The following is a 19,944-nucleotide window of genomic DNA, read 5'->3' on the forward strand; positions in this document are numbered from 1 at the left end:
TGCATCGGGGATTTAAAAAAATATCCGAACTCGAAAAAATCGGAAATCCTCATCTTCGTTTCGAGTTTTCCCCCACGGGTCCCAAACCCGTGCGAAAAATTGACATCCCTATAAATAACCCCCTTTTTTTATTTTTCAACACTGAACCAACCAACCAAACAATCAACTAATTTCTGCGTATCTCTCCCACAGCTAACTCACTCCTCTCGATCCAAACAAAAGAAAAACAAAACAAAACAAAAAAAAGGTGGAAATGGAAAACAGCCCGAAGGAGATAGGCAAGAAGTATTGGAACATGCTGAAAATAATGCTCTACATGATGAGAAAAGGCGTGTGCAAGAGCAAGCTACTGATGGACTTCCACATGCTCCTCAGCCAAGGCAAACTAGCGAGCAAGGCCATCAATAAGCTCATCCTCCACAGCCACCACACCTACTTCGCGGCCCTCACCTGCCGATCCGACGACGCTCGCATGTCGTTCATCTCGCCCCGGGAGTATGAGTTCAGCTGCAGCAACACCCCCGTCTACAACACTTCCAAGCACAAGAATCATCGCCACCACCAATACCATGGCCTCCGCCGCCATACGGCGCAAGAGATTAATGTCGTGCAAAAGGTGTTCGAGATCTTGAAAGACTACGACGACGATGAAAACACCCCGGAGGCTTCCCCAGCGCCCCGTGGAACCTGCATGGCGGCGGACTCTCTGGAGACCCAGCTGAAAGATGCTGACAAAAACCACCAGGTGGACAAAGATGCAGAGGTGTTCATCAAGAAGTTCTACAAGGATTTGAAGAACCAGAAGAGAATAGCGGCGTTGGAATCTCCATCACCATATCACAAATGGGCTCGATAGATCCATAGCTCGAAGCAACTTGTAATTTAATTTGTTTCTTTCCCACTGTTCTTTCAACATCTTAATTCCAGGGTAATTGTGGTCCTGTGTAAGACTTCTATTATTATTTTTTACCACGATTTGCATGCAATAATTAATTGCTGCAACAAATAAGGCCACTCGAACTCGTGACTCAACGTGTTCCAGTCTGCCAAATGGTTGAGATGTCACTTTTCATGCACGATATATGGAATTAAGGGTACATTTGCTATGGTATCAGACTCGGACACGACTCGTTTTGATAAACTAGATGTGTATAAGATCGATAACATATATTGGTTTTTCTACCCGAAAGAATTTGGATCATGACGATGACCCGACCTGGCCCATTTAAGTCATATTATTTAACAACCTACACTTTTTTTTGTTTATTTGTAGGTACGCAAAAACTTGGGTGACAGTCACATGAGTCGTATTTTGTGAGACATATCTCTTATTTGGGTCATCCATGAAAAAATATTACTTTTTATGCTAAGAGTATTACATTTTATTGTGAATATCGGTAGGGTTGACCCATCTCACAAATAAAGATTCGTGAGACCGTCTCACAAGATACCTACTCTTGTATGTATTTATTGAAATGTGAGTTTAAAATTATAAATCTAATAAGTCTGATAATTTATGTTAAAACCGGTTGTGATTGTACAAATCCTTCACAATTGTAGTATTAGGTCGGCTCTCAAGTTAAATCCGACTCATTGTCATCCTTGTATATTATCGCCAAAAGATAGCTGATTTTCGATTTCTCATAATTATATATATAGACTATGTTTGGTAGCCATGATAAGGGAATGATTATTAAATAATCATCTCTTATCTCATGTTTGGTTCATTTTTAATTTAGCATGGAGGCCCTTGATTATGATTAAAAGCCCTCACTATTTATGTTATTTGTGTGATTAAATATTCCTCCTCAAAGATCTGATAATATATAATTCTAGAATAGTGATAATGATAAATTAATATAATATTTAAATTTTTATTATATTTTTTATAAATTAATTTCATATATTTTTATTATCTTGAATCATTTTAAAGAAAATAAATTGTAATGCAAATCTATCTTAAATTAAATTTTTATAAATTTCTAATCTTGTTAATTAATTATTTTATGAAAATAAATATTTATTGAATTCTAATTTATTTTGTTTAATGATTACCGTAATATTTTCAAATATATTTAATATTTTCAAATATATTTCTAATAAATATATTTAAATTAATTTTAATAAATGTAAATTATAATTATTAATATTTAATTATCTATCAAATTATTTTAAAAATATTTATGATTATTTAAAAAAACAATAATATTATAATTATTACTAAACTTTATTTAACATTAACATTCAAAATATTATTGCTATTTTAATTATTAAAGTAAATTCATATTTACAAATTTATTTCTAATAAATATATTTAAATTAATTTTAATAAATGTAAATTATAATTATAAATATTTAATTATCTATCGTTCCGTTTGATACGTGTGATGTGATAAATAAATGATTAGTAATTAGAGTGATTAAAAAATGAGATATATGGATTAATAGTATGATGGGATAAATAACATGGTGTTTGGTATGATTTTAAAATGATAGATTAATTTTGTAAATTTATTGCAATGACCAAAATGGAATTAGACTTTTGGATTTTTTAAGTAAATTCGTGGTTCGTATTTATTGTTTTTTCTCTTTTAATTATTTAGTAAGTGTTTTGTGAGAGGATTTATTCGTGAAACGTATCAATCCGATCTATATCTGCAATGAAAAATAATATTTTTCATGACTCGAGTTTGAGACTCGTCTCACAAAATAAACACATGAGATCATCTCATAAAATTTTTGTGTTAAATTATAGTCGTAGTTATCGATCGTTTCTGACGGTTCGAGATGTTAAGTACCGATCTCATGGGAAGAAACTTCCTATTATTATGCAACTTTAAACAAATTCTCCCCACATTTTTTTTATTATCTCGATTAAAAACTACTGGAATCATGCTCTTTCTAGCTTCAATACATATGAAAGCAAATACTATATTTTATGTCAAAAGGCACCAAAATTAGTTAATCTAAAATCCTCGTGATATATAATAAATAAATATATTATACTGAAAATTAATTTTTTTGGTCACTTTTTAATTTTGTATTTAATCTATTTGTCAAACTTTAGTCTTGATATATAAAATTTTAATTTCCAACTATTTTGATTCTTGGTATGGTGTCGAATACGTCAGCATGTAGACCAATATTTTTCGGAGGGACATCAACATTTTTCGGTATTACATATGTTTCGACGAAATAAAACCAAAGCCAAAAAATCAACACACAAAAACCAAACTTTGAATACTTAATATATGATCTAAAACAAAACACGTTACTTAAAGTTATAAAACGTACCAGATACTGCTATCCTATCCTGCCGAAAACGGGGTAGGCCTGCCCACCAGACCCGGCACGTTTTGTTTAAAAAACTCATACATAAATTATTATAAACAATATAAGTATTTCAAAATTCATCAATATATTATCATATATAAATCATTATAAATAATATAACATTTTCAAGATTCATTAATCACATATAAAACGTTATAAATAATACATGAATCTTTCAAATTTTATCAAATATAATAAACTATTACAAATAATATAAATCATTCAAAATTCAACAGCATAAACTCATCAATCATGCATGCATCATTGAAATAATATAATAATAAAATTTTTTTAAACAAACTCGGTTACCCAAATATGCTGACCCGTCTGAGACCACTTTCAAATATGCCACTAAAATAGTACCTCAACCAACCGCACACAGATATCTTCGAGACAGAAAAGCTATGGCAAAGAAACATACCACTAACCAACTAATAAATACTAGGTTGAATAGGTTGTGGCCATAATTTCCCATTATTAAATAAAAGTCTCTGTCGCACTAAAAAGGGGCGTTGAATGTTTTTTGTTCTTGCCCCCTTCATTCTTTATTTGATAGGCTCTATTCATTGGGAAATCATTCTTATCCAGCCATGCATCATATTTCAAAAGATTCTTATATTTCTATTTGGTGATAGCAGCTACCAATAGGTTACTTCCATATAAACTTACATCGAGCCAGCCAAAGCCACATTTAAGTGCAAATAATGGTTCTTAACTTGGAAATAGTTAGCCACCTCCTATTTGCCCCCAAAAGTATGGAGACATTTTCCGAATCCGAACGATAAAACGTTTTATCCTACACAATACTTTTGACAGTTTGAAGTAGTACTTTTTCCAAATTTCACAAGCAGGGGGTTCATATGCCTCAAAAGGGAGCGGATGGATCCTGGCTAAGGATGATGATCGCGAAATTTTACGACTTCGAAAGCCAGTGAGACAAGAGAACTCGTCGCCACACTGACTGAGCCGAGAGGTTATGTTCGTGTAAGTAATGACGTAAACAGCAAGGTTATTGACTGTTGCATCTCAAGATTCGAAATTGAGCTAAGTATTAACATGTCTGAATATCCACCGTACCGGTGGAGTCAGAATTCTACCAACGAATACAGGAATTGAAAAAGTTTAGTTTCCAAAATCCAGAGGGTGATAAACATTGAATGTACAAAATATGATAAGGCAGTTAAGGTCAAAATTGTGGATATAATGCATTTTCAGTTATGGTAATTTCAACAACATTGACTGGCAACCACAAATTGAATCTAATGTAACTCAGTTTAGGGTCCCAAAGCCACTGACATTCTACAATGCAACATGTCGAATAGGAACTTTAGAGACAATTAAGCATACATAGGATAAGAGTCTCGTAATGCTAGATGCAAAATACTTCCTGTGAATACCAGGGTTCAATCAAAAGTAGTCGATGACTTAAAGATCTGACACTAGAGCCCAAGTTTATGACGAGGTTTCAGGTCAAGTTCGAGACTCAATAGTGACAATCATCTCTCCCAACTCAAAAACAAAAACATCATTTATAGAAGATTAACGTGTAAACTCAAACAGTGTAATACACAAATCCGTCAAGACATAAGTTTGACTTAATTTTCACTTCTTAGGCCAATATAAGTATATTTTTACATAAATCAATGTTTGTTACTAGAGGAAACACTTGCCCAGTCTATGCATATCGAAATTCCTGAGGTGGCATCACCTTCCACATCAGTAACCTCATTTAGAAACGTGGTAGGAGTTCAAGTCAGCATGAGTATCTTTGTACTTCATATCTAGGTAATCTTGGCATTTTATTGGAGGAAACCTAAAAAAGCATTGTGTTGCATTATATAAAATAAGAATCTAGAGATTTAACATGCGAAAGGAAAACAATATTGGCAAAAGGAGCAGTGATATTAGAATAAACCATAATAAAAAGAGCTAGCACTATGGATGTACTCACATTGGAGGATTCTTCTGTGATTGGCATGTTGGCAGGCATTCTACAATGCAATCGTGATTAGGTTCAACAAAATAAGCTATCTGTCGAAGAACATTAATCAAGATTGATTGACATCCTGTCTTCACCGTACCATACAAAAAAGTATTAAGGTGGATGCAGAACAGACACAGACAATACCCAGTCCAATCCGTAGTGAAATATCACCAGAACTTGGAATTGAGCTCACACATTCGGCCTCTCCCAAATAGACACCTTTTCACATTGCAAAAGAAGCTATATCACTTTATTTACACTCTATGTGGTATCTAACGACGGCAGAGAAGATCAACCAAAAACTTGTGAACTTTCCCACGTGCTCTTAATTTAAAGGGCTGTGTTTCGATCCCAAATTGAAAAGATGTAAATCCACTTCAATTCATGACCCACTCCGACAAGATCAGATCAATGGTTCGTTCATGGCTAGAATCGGTACAATACTCTTTGCCTATGCAGACCACAAGTTCTGCACTATTACCTAGTCTAGCCAAGAAATCCCATTGCAGTACGATCTCACCCATTGCTGGAGTAGGTTCCTATGTTTTCTAACCTTTGCTGAGTTGCATGGATGGTCGGTTATGAACCAAACAAAAACAAGAAACAACCATGCACAAATTAAACATAAGAGATATTGCATGACAAAGAGGAACTCGCCAAGTGAGAGTACAGGAAGAGAAATTTCAAAAACTTTGGAAGCCTTACAGAATATCTTTCTTGATCAGTACACACTACCCGGTGTAAGGTAGACCTGTATAGAGAAATAAAAGCAAACACTTTTATAACCTAGCAAGTTCATATTCAAAGTATCCATACATTTACTATAATAGGTAAGTCGACCGAGATTCAATGGAGAAAATTTAACAAACTTGGACCTCCAATGCATTCAAAAATATGAATTGTGAAATACAAAATCAAGTTTCTACTCGCACCAATGCCTTAATATCGCGTAGTGTATATATGGTCAGTAAATAAGCACATTGACACCAAAAGTCAGAAAAGTTTATTGAATTCAAAATAGGGCAGACAGGTATTCATTGCTGCTCCAAATGAAAGAATCAAATCAAATAATTACATCATGATTGTAGTCATTTCTAAAACTTATATTGCTACATTACAAAACATGCCCAATATTTTGCGATCAAGTCAACAAGCGGCCGACTTTAAGCGAATGTCTGCTCCAAATCAGGGAATAAAACACTTACTTCTATACACTTGCACATTACCTGAAGGTACAGTTGCTCCAGCGTTCCAGCATATCGCCAAGATTTACAATAAATGCCCTGAAAATCAAGTACCAGCAATAAGATATTGAGAAAGCATCATCACTAAATTGATAAACATCTAAATATGCATTTGAAGTTCAGACAGCCAAAATTTTCAATGTATATACAGGTTAAAAATACATGCACAACTTGTTCAATTCATAAGACTTGTTACATCACTAATCCTTTGAAATTGTCAATCCAATGTTAGAAATAACATTTTGATACCGCTCCAATCACTCCAGAATTGTGAACAATGAAATAGACGATTTCTTTGCATCCTTCAAAAATGAATATCGCAGAATGTTTTCAGGAAAAATAAAATGTTTTAGGTGACCAACTGCATATTTCAGATCATGCATGGACAATAATTGACTAGAAAACCACTGACATAAGGAAAGGAAAATTCTTCCTGAGAAGATAAGAAACAGAACATAAAGCTACCCTTTTAATGGAGGGACATATTCCCATATCTGAGGATTAGCATCCTTGTCTCTACATATCTGTGTATATTACAAGGTTCAAGAACATATTCGAGGAAAATTAACGAAAGAGTATTTTAAAGTTTTTATCTTAATTCATACCTGAAGGCCAAAGACATTGTCTGTAGCCAAAAGAGTAATTAAACCATAATCAGAATGTGCCCCAGCTCCAAATATGCCTTTTGCAGGCTCAGAAACCTGATCTAAAGTACAGTCACAAATACTTAAATAGTGTCAATCAAGAAATACCCACTCTTCATTAAATTTAAATTAATCATCACCTGAATAATGTAGCAGCCGCAAGACTGCAATGGGTTTTCCAAGCATTTCGGTTTGATCAAAAAAGTCAAATATTAAATCAAGTGCCTGGGCTATCAATCGTGAAACAGCTTTTGCTACATCACTGTGGACAAATAAATATAAAGGGGAAGAAGGAGAAAAGAAAATTAATCATATGGAATACTGTTCCAAGGATTTGTAAATTCTGGTAATCTGAAAGAAGAAAAGATGATTTTTAAAAAAAATTTATAAATATGTAAAGGAGGAGAAACAATAAATGTATCACCAGTCACACAAAGAAGATTAATATTCAGAGAACTTCACGAGAATGTTAAAAGCATATATTGTGCCTTTATGATTTAAATAAAAGATCATACGACTAATGGTGTCTGCTTGAATAACACATGGTCATTTAAGTAAAAACATTAGTTTTTTCTTAATTGTAAAATTTACGGGCTTGCCACTAAGCATCATGCTAGAAACTATTTTCTTGCCACGAAGACAACTTACATTATTATCCAGAATTTAGAACATTTAAATATATTCAATAGACGAAATGAGTCTTCCTCGTGACAGAATAAGAGGTGTCTCACAGAACAAAATAATAAGTTGCAGGCTCATAGGCTGTCATCAAAGTTATGACACAGACAACTAGATACTAAGTACGAGCTTAAATATGGGATGAAGCATTGTCAATCAAGGCATGAATATGAGTTCGTTTTTCATATGCTAATAATTCAGGTGCCATTGCCATATAGTAACATCAAACTACATTAACCATGAAACCATTAGAGGTCATTATGCATTGCTTTTATTTGAATACGTCATCTGATTTTCTCATGTTTTATTTCACTAACATCCGCAATTTACAAAATACAAGAAAAAATCGGAAATAATTCAAAAAAGCATATAGAGATGAACTATACAGTTATAATTAAACCTCCAACAATGAAAAGATTCACCAGATTGGAATTGCATGGAGGTTTTTATGTGATAATAAATAATGTGTATCGCAAAATTTAGGACAACTGGAACTAACAGTGCCTTCTGATGATACTTCTCCATAGTTTCCCTCCATGCAGGCAAGATGTCTACAACAGTAAAGAATGATTGATAGTCAAAGCATGCACAATAAAAACACAACTTGTACAAACTTGTTTTGAATTGGTATTTTTCATAATGATTGGTATCCTATGACATGCTTAAAAGGTGTGCATGGATGGTTTGTGATTCACTTTGACAATATGCACATGTTACCATAATGTGGCTTCAACATTCAACAACTATTTTCTGAACCAATTGTTATGCAAAAAATCAATCCAACCTAAAATATTTACCTGCACGCGGCCACAGGTTTGGCCCGTAGAATGGTTTCTGTGCATCAGGATCATCTTCAGACAATTCAATGCCAATGTAATATCCCTCTTTATAATCTCCTGAAACATGAATCGAAACAATAAGATTTAAACACAATTAAATACATGAACCACAAAAAAATCCAGATGGTTGTGACCAACGGACTAGCAATCATGCAACGGCCTCATTTATCACGCATCAACTATAACCATTAACATGTAGATCTTTTTAACACAGCGTGAGAAGCTGGACCAGCATACAGTAGCTACAAGAGGCTAATCTACACCAATTTTAGGTCGCAGAAAAACTTGAGAAAGAGTAACAAAATCCTCTTTCCTCAAGTTCTATGGGCAGCCCAAACTTAGGCAACTGTTTGGCTTCAGATTTTCCAGATTCAAAATCCCTTTATCTTATAATAATGACCATTTGCTATGACATAAGAATTATTAGACGGAGACACCGAAGTAACCACACATTTGATAAACTGAGTTCATTTATACTAGTTAAAGGGGCACACACAATACATGTAGAATAAAATCTGAAATGATTGCTTTCCAAATGAAATATTAGAAATAATCATAGTATATAATATTAAAATTAATAGATAAGTAAAAAATTATCAAACTGACAACAAATTATCTTCCATACAACTATTTTGTTGTTAAAAGCTTTGATAAGACATTTTTACCAATTCAAAGTATAAAACGTCAAAGGAACAAGGATATTAGCATAAGATATACATAGCAATAGAGAGAGTAACATTTTAATGTATGATATCATTAAAATAATTAATGCATAGTCTGAGATATTAAAAAAAACACATCAAGAACTAAAACACTAATGGAATGTAAAATATTAGTGTGCATACCAATATCACTTTAAACCGACGGGTATTTTAGAAATAATCTAAAAAAATAGACAAAAGCTAGACAATCGAGCTATTAATATACTAATACCGTGTAGGAAATTATATTTTGAAAACCAAAAGAGCCATAGTACTGCCATACCAAAGATATCATGATGATTCTCTAAAGGGCCACTTCCTTAATGTATATTACAAATACAATATCATAACCTCAAAAAGACAAAAGCTATAGAGAATAGCACAAACCATGAATTTGATTGACAGGATCCAAATGTTCATCAAAAACAGGAGTATAGCCTCGATTTTTCTCATTCCTTAAAAGCTTCATCTTTTCTTCCATGGGCAAATCAAAAAATCTTTTGCTTTGGAAGAAAACCTCCTCCATGAATTCATTGTCAATTCCATGATTGATAACATAGAAGAACCCAGTATCTAAGCAAGCCTAAACTTCATTAATAAGCTAATGTGTGAGGATACAAAATCGGCTTTTGATATACAAGAGAGAGAGAAACAAGAGTGGCATCTCAGTTCAAAATTAAACCTTTATGAAAACAATTAAACAAACATTGTAGTCCATCAAGTTAAACAGAAAGAGTATCAAGTTTAATCCACAACTAACGCAAATCACCTCTGGTAGCAGTTCTCCTACATTGACATGAAATGAGAAATAAAATAATACATGAAAAATCTTCTAGGAAATCAAGCCAAGTGGCTCATTTTTTATTCACATATAAAACTTTAAAAATAAAAAGCTCCAATTCGATATTATTGTGATTATCACAAATCAACGTAAGATTATGAAGTCTGTGATAGATATTATGAGTGCTATTTATAATATTTCCCATCAATAACGAGGCTGATGATTATAACAAAATCAAGAGAATCAATAATCACAGTTTCTTAAAATTTATATTGGAATCCAATCAATCCAATCAATTCCAAAAGCCCAATTATCATCCCTCTCTCACTCACCCAAAAAAATCCATACTCCAAAGAACAACAGAAACACACATAATGTGAAGCAGAAAAATAATGCAAAACGAGCGATGAAAACAGTAATAGTTGGATACAATTTCTTTAGCACAAAAAAACTATTTCTTCAGATGCAGTGATAAAAAAAAAAAAAGTTCGGAAAACCCACAAAAGTCGCAGGGCTTCTGATCAACCCCCGTCACTGTTTTCGCTCAGTAAACAGGATCATACAAACATAAGTCGACTAATTCGTGTGAAACACTGAAATAGAGTAATTTAAGCTAGGGATTTTGCCTGTTTGAGTAGTGAAACGGAGGACTGAATGTCAGGGCTAGAAAGATCGATGCATTTCAGAGCTGAAACAGTGGCCGATTCGGGAAGTTGCGTGCTTGCTTTAGCCGACATACCTGCAAATAATATTTTTAGTTTGTTTGCATTGAACATAAATAACTAAATTACATTTGTCACAATGGATGGACCTTCTCATTATTTATTTCGTATCAATCGATATTTATTCAGCGTACATTGAAAAGTAACAATGACTGACTTTCCTCATTATAAAAGAAAAAGTTTATCTAGCGCACATCCAATAATAGCGATTGCGACCTTTATTGTCATAAAACATAAAGTTTATTCAATACACACCATTATCTATGAGTTTGACAAACCATGCAAATGAATAATTCACATCCAACCTGAAAACTTGTAAAAATTGGAAAGTGCTCAAATCCAACCTGAAAACTTGTAAACTGCGTTTGACAAACCATGCAAATGAATAATTCAAGACCCGTTTAAGTCCCAAATGGATTGGCCGATAAACTATGCCCGAAATTAAGACGAGCTAATTGTGATTACTAGACCCCTTTAGTACGAGATTTTGAGACTCGCGTGTCTACCATTTCACTACTAAGGCATCTTGAAAGTGCATTCTATTTTATGAATATGATATCTATCAAGTGTGATGTATGAAATATATGACAAAGATGGAGTATTTATATTTATCGATCATATAGGCCCGAGTTGGACATCAAACAACTATTCAGAGTTCCTAGAGCTCCTTGTAAGGCACAGGAGGCGGATAGAACAGGCCGATTTTTTCATATTATCGAAACTGAACCAATTTTCTTCGTAATCGAATAAAATCGAACCGATTGTTTGGTATTGGGGTTGGCATAAATAGGAAAGATAGTTTTTGGATTAGGTGGATTAATCATATTTACAGTTGCTTTGGTGGTGTTTGGTATTGGGGTTGACACAAAGAGGAATCACATTTGATTAAGCAGATTATATCCATCCAGGACGAAATCCTGCGCTCTAAGTATTCGGTAACAACTACGGTGGATAGACTTAACAGTTGGTTTAGGACGAACTGGGGGATTATCGAAGGCTTATAACTTCTTTGTTCAAGCAAGTAGGAAATGGCCTTGGAAACCTCTTCTCAGCAGAACCTGCGTGTTACCTAAGCATCGATTTATTCTTTAGTTGCTAGCACGCAAAAAACTACTCACACGAGATAGATTGGGGTTTGTTAGTGTTAAAACTTGCATGCTTTGTCAATCAGGCGATGAATCGGCTTCTCACTTATTCTTTCAATGCCGGGTCTCCAAGAGCATATGGGACGGGATAAGGAAGTGGCTTGACCTGAAGAAAATTATGGCCTCTCCACCTGCTATTCTTAGGGCATTTCGCAATCATTATGGCGGAAACTTGAACATAGAGAAGATGAGAATTATTGCACTTGCAGCAACAGTCTATCAAATATGGAACATGTGTAACAGAGTCATGTTTGAGGATGCTAAGCCGATGGTGGATGATATAATTAAGAAGATTCAGATTCACGTCTTTCGATCCATACCGATTTCAAACGATATGGTGCATGTCTTGTTATGGCTCATGTATTGTTGTAGTTTTAATTAAGTTCTAGTTTTTGATTTATTGTGTTATTTGTTTATTTACTCTTTTTTTTAATGAAAGTAATTTTCTTTAAAAAAGAAAAGAAAAAAATAACACGGCCCACAATACATAATGGACATTATAATTTATAAATAGTATGTAGGCTTACATAAATATAATATTATTTAAAATATATTGGTTAAGCGATTTTTTTAAAACCAAAAACCCAAATGAAGCTGATTTAAATTATGTAACTGGTATTTTTTAAAGTTAAAATCGAATTCTCGAACTAACAAATCGATTTTTCAAATTAATTTTTTATAAGTTAATTTAATTTAACCGAATTAATGATCATCCTAGGGATGACCCAACAGGTCACAACCTGTGTTACCCATTAAGAAAGAGTTGTCACATTCTTTTTAACAATATACAGCATTTGAATTTTTTTTTAAATTTGAAAAATAGATATTAAGAGAGATTCATCCATCATTGATCCAACCCAACATGATTTTGGATCAAAGAAATGAGTACTTACATTATTAATAAGGAAAAAACGCAATTTATATGTTCATATATATGTTTTTTTTGTTTTTGTTTTTGTTTTTTTACGATTTTGGTCTTTGTTGTCAATTAATTTTAATTGTGTATTTTTCAATTTTTGAAAATTTTAGTAATTTTCTTCATATGAATATTAATCAACGTCGCTTAAAAAGGACTAAAAATGTTAAAATAAAACAAAAAACAAAAAACAAAGGAATTGAATTATTTTTGAACGACAATATAAAAAATTAAATTATAAATAGACAAACATACAACATCAAAATTATAATTTTTTTCTAAATGCTATCTAAACTTGAATTAATAAACCTTTATCCCAAGTCCAAAATTATTAACATGCGTTAGGAATATGAAATAATAGAATTTCAAATCTAAAAATTTAAATTTTCTCGAATTCTTTAGAAGAATTCCAGTCATGTAAATTCTCATATTCCTGTCCTATAACTTTAATGTCCAGCTCTGTCCTAATAATATCCGTTATCACGTCAACATTCAAATAAAAAAAAAAGTTAAAAGTGGGAAAAAAAATAACAGAGAAGACCAATTTGTTAAACTAACAATGGATTTTGGCCAATTAACTAGATAAGCAAAATCCAAAATTTACCAGACAAGTTTGGTTGTTTTTCTCACATTTTTTTGTGGAAAACAGTCAAAACACCAATGCCCACAAACCAAATAAGAGGGAAAAAATTAACAATATTAATTTCTGTTGAAAAATATATTTAAAATGTGTGTATTGAATATTTGAATGTTGAATATTTGAATGTTGAAAATAAGAGTTGTAAATATTGAAAATTAGTGTGTGATGATGTAGGTAATGATGTATTTTATTTTTGGATTATTTGTAAAGATTTCCTATAAATAGATCTCTCATTTGTGAAGAAAATCACAATTGAGTAGAGAGAAAAATATTATAAAGTGTGTAGTTTGGTAAATTTTGAGAGTTTGAGATTTTTACTTTTTACCATAAATTTTTACTTTTTCACAACACGTTATCAGCACGAAGCTCTAAAAGTCCTCCATCCTTTTCCAAGCTCCAAACAGAAGAAAAAGGTAACAAAAGTAATAATATTTATTTTACTGTTATTTATTTATTGTGTATATATTTAATATATAATATAATGTTATTATTAGAAATAATAAAAATAAATTTTTCAAAAACTTGTTATAAATCCTGGGAGGATGTTAAGACGACATCCCACACTCCCGGTAAGGGATACGACAAGTATAAAAGCCTATAAGGTTTTTAAACAAAATAACTTACGACACCTCATTATAATAATGTGATATGATATACATAATTATTTAAACATGATTAATATTATATTCACCATATTATTACCATAAAATTATACAAATATATACATTTATTTTTTTTTACACCAACGGTCATAAACGGTAACAAAACGGCTAGTTTTTACCCTATAAATATCATCTCACAAACACATTCAATCACTCCAACTTTCTCTTCTTCTCTAAAAATTATTCTTCATCAAATTTTTCGAAGAAAAAAGAAGATGACTTTCTCAAAGTTATTTTTAATTATTTTGGTTATCATACTCACGAGTCTTGTATTTATCGGAGAATATCCTCCTCGTGCGTTTTCTTTATTTTTACAAATACTTGTACTTGTTGTTTATCCGTTACTTTGTATTGCAATAATTATTAACTAATAAAATGCATCGTAATTTTTTTTAGTACCACCATGTCAAGTTTAACAAAGCTCGAATTTGTTGCGCTCGACATCACGGGAAAGAATTATATGCCATGGACTCTAGATGTAGAAATGCATCTTGAGTCATTGGGTCTAAGCGAGACCATTAAAGAAAATGGCATATGCACGTCACAAGAAAAGGCAAGAGCCATGATATTTTTGCGTCGACATCTCGACGATGGATTGAAATGTGAATATCTGACTGAAAAAAAATCTCATGGCTTTGTGGAAGGGATTAAAAGAAAGATTCGAACATATAAGAGAAGTTATACTTCCGACCGCCCGGGATGAATGGAATACATTGAGATTCCAATACTTTAAAAAAGTCAGTGATTACAATTCGGCGATGTATAGAATAATCTCGCAATTAAAATTTTGTGGACATGAGGTCACAGAATCTGAGATGCTTGAAAAAATATTTTCCACGTTTCATGCATCAAATATTACTCTACAGCAACAATATAGAGTACGTGGATTCGCGAGATATTCTGAACTCATCGCCTGTCTTCTTGTGGCGGAAAAAAACAACGAGCTATTAATGAGAAATCATCAGTCCCGACCCACTGGATCAACAGCATTTCCAGAAGTAAATGCTGTAAGTAAAAATGAATTTAAACCTGGAAACCAAAATCAAATTCAAAGACAAGGTTTTGGTCGAGGTCGAGGTCGAGGTCGTGGACGTGGACGTGGACGTGGAATTGGCCGTGGTCGTGGTCAAGGCCGTGGTTTTGAAAATAATCGAGATAGTTATTTTTATAACTCATCTCAAAAGAACGTCCCAAACCATCCACAGAAAAGGCATCATGAGAATACAAGTGTTAATGAGAAGCACTCAAAAAGATATGAAAGTTCTTGTTACAGATGTGGTACTCCAGGACATTGGTCCAAAGTTTGTCGAGCCCCTGAGCACCTTTGTAAACTTTATAAAGAATCATTAAAGGGGAAAGAAAAGGAGACCAACTTCACTGAACGCAGTGACCGTTTGAGTGATACAACTCATTTTGATGCTGGTGATTTTATGAATGATTTCTCTGGAAATGATCAATATGTTGGTGGGATAGAAATGAACAATATTGATGCTGCAGATTTTCTCAACGATTTCTCTGAAAATGAACAATATAATGGTAGAATATAAATGTACAATAATCTATTTTTCATGTATTCATAGAATAATGTTTTATTGTATAATTATGATTTGTGTTATATTTAAATATATATTGCAAGTAATTTATTTCATTGCATATTTTTTTGAAGTTCAAATATGGAAAATGCTATGAGCAAAGCTGAAGTTTGCATACCCGATAGTGGTACAACGCACACTATCCTCCGAGATAAAAGATATTTCTTGGAACTAAAACCAACAAAAACAACGGTGAATACAATATCAGGTCCTGTAGACTTGATTAAAGGATGTGGTAAAGCACAATTTTTGTTACCTAATGGTACAAAATTTTTGATCATTGATGCTTTATATTCACCACAATCGAAAAGAAATTTGTTGAGTTTTAATGATATATATTCCCATGGGTATGATACTCAAACAATGAATGAAGGGAATGAGAAATATATGTGTCTTATCACATATAAATCAGGAAAGAAATATGTGATTGAAAAACTACCAATGCTCCCTACTGGATTGCATTATACACATATAAGTCCCGTTGAATCAAATATGGTAGTTGATAATTCTTCGATATTAACCAATTGGCATGATCGATTGGGACATCCTGGTTCAACAATGATGCCAAGAATTATAGAAAATACACATGGTCATCCACTGAAAGACCAGAAGATCTTTCAGAATAATAAGTTTCAATGTAAAGCATGTTCTCTTGGAAAACTTATTATAAGACCATCACCAGTCAAAATCCAAACTGAATCACCAATGTTTCTTGAACGTATTCAGGGTGATATTTGTGGACCAATCCATCCACCATGTGGACCATTCAGATACTTTATGGTATTGATTGATGCCTCCAGCAGATGGTCACATGTATGTTTATTATCAACTCGAAATGTTGCATTTGCAAGATTACTTGCTCAAATAATAAAATTGAGGAATCAATTTCCCGATTATACAATCAAGAAAATTAGACTTGATAATGCTGGTGAATTTACTTCCCAAACTTTCAATGATTATTGTATGTCTATGGGAATCATTGTTGAGCATCCTGTTGCTCATGTACATACAAAGAATGGATTGGCTGAATCATTGATTAAACGTCTGCAAATGATTGCTAGACCAATGATTATGAAAACAAAGCTCCCTATTTCTATATGGGGACATGCAATTTTACACGCTGCTTCATTAATTCGCATCAGACCAAGTGCATATCATAAATACTCCCCATTGCAGCTTGCATTTGGTAAAGAACCAGACATTTCTCATCTGAGAATTTTTGGATGTATGGTGTATGTGCCTATTGCACCACCGCAACGAAAGAAAATGGGACCTCAAAGAAAGGTTGGAATTTATATCGGTTATGATAGTCCATCAATCATTCGATATCTTGAACCTCAGACAGGCGACGTGTTCACAGCACGTTTTGCTGATTGTCATTTTAATGAGGAAATCTTCCCAATGTTAGGGGGAGAACAGAAACATACCGAAAAGGAAATTACATGGTATGTATCATCTTTGTTACATCTGGATCCAAGAACAAAACAATGTGAAAAAGATGTACAACAAATTGTACACTTGCAAAGAATAGCAAATCAAATACCAGATGCATTTGCAGACACAAAAGGGGTAACTAAATCATATATACATGCTGCAAATGCCCCTGCTCGAATTGAAATTCCAAAGAAACAAATGGAAGATACTCATGATGTCATTAAACGCCTGAAGCGTGGAAGGCCAGTCGGTTCCAAGGATAAAAATCCTCGAAAAAGAAAATTCATAGAGAAACACGATGATCACAAAATAAAGAATGACGTTTCTGAATAAACACATGATGATCACAAAATAGAGAATGGTGTTCCTGAAGAAACACATGATGATGAAAATGTTCTGTCAGAACCACAAACTGACGAGAATCATGAAATCTCTATCAATTATATTAATACTGGAAAAATATGGAACCGGAAAGATATAGATGAAATTGATGATATATTTTCTTATAATGTGGCAATCGACATCATAAATGATAACGAAGATCATGAACCAAAATCTTTTGGTGAATGTAAAAATCGGCAGGATTGGATAAAATGGAAAGATGCCATCCAGGTTGAATTAAATTCGCTAAATAAACGTAATGTTTTTGGACCTATAGTCCTTACACCTGAAGGTGTAAAACCTGTTGGATACAAATTGGTTTTTATTCGAAAGCGAAATGAGAAAAATGAAATAGTAAGATATAAAGCTCGACTTGTTGCACAAGGTTTTTCTCAAAGGCCTGGAATTGATTATGAAGAAACGTATTCTCCTGTGATGGATGCAATTACGTTTCGGTATTTGATTAGCTTGACGGTATCTGAAAATTTAGAAATGCGTCTTATGGATGTTGTTACATCTTACTTATATGGATCACTTGATAGTAATATATATATGAAAATCCCTGAAGGATTTAAGATGCCTGAAGCACAAAGTTCAAAACCCAGGGAATGTTATTCTGTGAAATTACAAAGATCATTATATGGGTTAAAGCAATCAGGTCGAATGTGGTATAATCGACTAAGTGATCACTTGATGAAAAAGGGATATGTAAATAATTCAATATGCCATTGTGTTTTCATTAAGAAAACAACATCCGGATGCGTAATTATTGCTGTATATGTTGATGATTTAAACATCATTGGAACGAATAAGGAAATTCAAGAAGTTGTGTCATACTTGAAGGAAGAATTTGAAATGAAGGATCTCGGAAAAACCAAGTATTGTCTGGGTTTACAAATTGAACAAAAAGAATGTGGAATGTTTGTTCACCAGACAAATTATACAGAAAAGATCCTTAAACGTTTTAATATGGATAAAGCAAATCCTTTAAGTACTCCAATGGTTGTTAGATCATTAAACATAGAAAATGATCCATTCCGTCCATGTGAAGATGATGAAGATATTCTTGGTCCAGAAGTACCATATCTAAGTGCCATCGGTGCCCTTATGTACCTTACAAATTGTACAAGGCCTGATATATCTTTTGCCGTGAATCTGTTGGCAAGATTTAGCACATATCCAACAAAGAGACACTGGAACGGAATTAAACATATATTCCGTTATCTACGAGGAACGACAGACTTGGGACTTTTGTATTCAAAAGATGCTAATCCAAGTATAATTGGTTATGCTGATGCTGGATACTTATCTGATCCACACAAGGCACGTTCCCAAACTGGATATGTATTTACTCGTGGAGGCACTGCAATATCTTGGCGTTCTCAGAAACAAACGCTCGTAACAACTTCATCAAATCATGCCGAGATTATTGCACTACATGAAGCAAGTCGTGAATGTGTGTGGTTAAAATCATTACCCAACATATCCAAATTTCATGCGGATTATCATCTGATGAGAAGCCTGTGATACTATATGAAGATAATGCTGCATGTGTTGCTCAAATGAAAGAAGGATACATAAAAAGCGACAGAACTAAACATATTCCTCCTAAGTTCTTCGCATTCACCAAGGAGCTTGAGAAGAATAGATGTATTGATGTTCGTCACATTCAATCAAGTGAAAACTCATCAGATCTCTTCACAAAGGCACTTCCTACGTCAATATTCAGAAAGCACATATATAATATTGGGATGCGCAATCTACGAAATTTGTGAAGAATTGTTCATGTCAACATCAGGGAGAGTTTACGTGACTGCACTCTTTTTTCCTTACTATGGTTTTTATCCCAATGGGTTTTTCCAAGTAAGGTTTTTAACGAGACAGTATAAAAACACGTAATGAAGACAATCATTATGATCATCATCACAAGGGGGAGTGTTGAAAAATATATTTAAAATGTGTGTATTGAATATTTGAATGTTGAATATTTGAATGTTGAAAATAAGAGTTGTAAATATTGAAAATTAGTGTGTGATGATGTAGGTAATGATGTATTTTATTTTTGGATTATTTGTAAAGATTTCCTATAAATAGATCTCTCATTTGTGAAGAAAATCACAATTGAGTAGAGAGAAAAATATTATAAAGTGTGTAGTTTGGTAAATTTTGAGAGTTTGAGATTTTTACTTTTTACCATAAATTTTTACTTTTTCACAACAATTTCTTTATTTTTTATATATTTTTTTGA

The 19,944-nt window shown here is 33.0% G+C and overlaps 2 protein-coding genes across 9 annotated transcripts; one reads left to right on the forward strand and one right to left on the reverse strand.

The window, feature by feature from the left end:
• Positions 1-253: 253 nt before the first annotated feature.
• On the forward strand, positions 254-856 carry LOC142504873 (uncharacterized). The gene has a single exon (XM_075617717.1). The coding sequence runs from the start codon at positions 254-256 to the stop codon at positions 854-856; it is 603 nt and encodes a 200-aa protein (XP_075473832.1).
• Positions 857-4,846: 3,990 nt separating this feature from the next.
• LOC142505135 (kihadalactone A synthase LFS-like) lies at positions 4,847-11,007 on the reverse strand. Of its 8 annotated transcripts, none has more exons than XR_012804381.1 (11): positions 10,831-11,006; positions 9,811-10,006; positions 8,681-8,779; positions 8,383-8,434; positions 7,346-7,467; positions 7,167-7,267; positions 7,027-7,085; positions 6,544-6,600; positions 6,023-6,068; positions 5,285-5,536; positions 4,847-5,146 (listed from the first exon to the last, which is right to left on the reverse strand). XR_012804381.1 is itself a non-coding variant. In XM_075617978.1 (11 exons), the coding sequence occupies exons 1-11, from the start codon at positions 10,978-10,980 to the stop codon at positions 5,059-5,061; spliced, it is 1,050 nt and encodes a 349-aa protein (XP_075474093.1). In that variant the 5' UTR covers positions 10,981-11,005; the 3' UTR covers positions 4,847-5,058. The 8 variants fall into 8 exon arrangements, 4 of the variants coding, with proteins under 4 accessions (XP_075474093.1, XP_075474095.1, XP_075474096.1 ...); XM_075617978.1 differs by having other exon boundaries at positions 5,285-5,364; positions 10,831-11,005; XM_075617980.1 differs by having other exon boundaries at positions 5,285-5,364; positions 9,811-10,011; positions 10,831-11,005.
• Between the last annotated feature and the right edge of the window lie 8,937 nt (positions 11,008-19,944).

This window comes from Primulina tabacum, chromosome 10, assembly GCF_025594145.1.
Source record: "Primulina tabacum isolate GXHZ01 chromosome 10, ASM2559414v2, whole genome shotgun sequence".
NCBI classification, from domain to species: domain Eukaryota; kingdom Viridiplantae; phylum Streptophyta; class Magnoliopsida; order Lamiales; family Gesneriaceae; genus Primulina; species Primulina tabacum.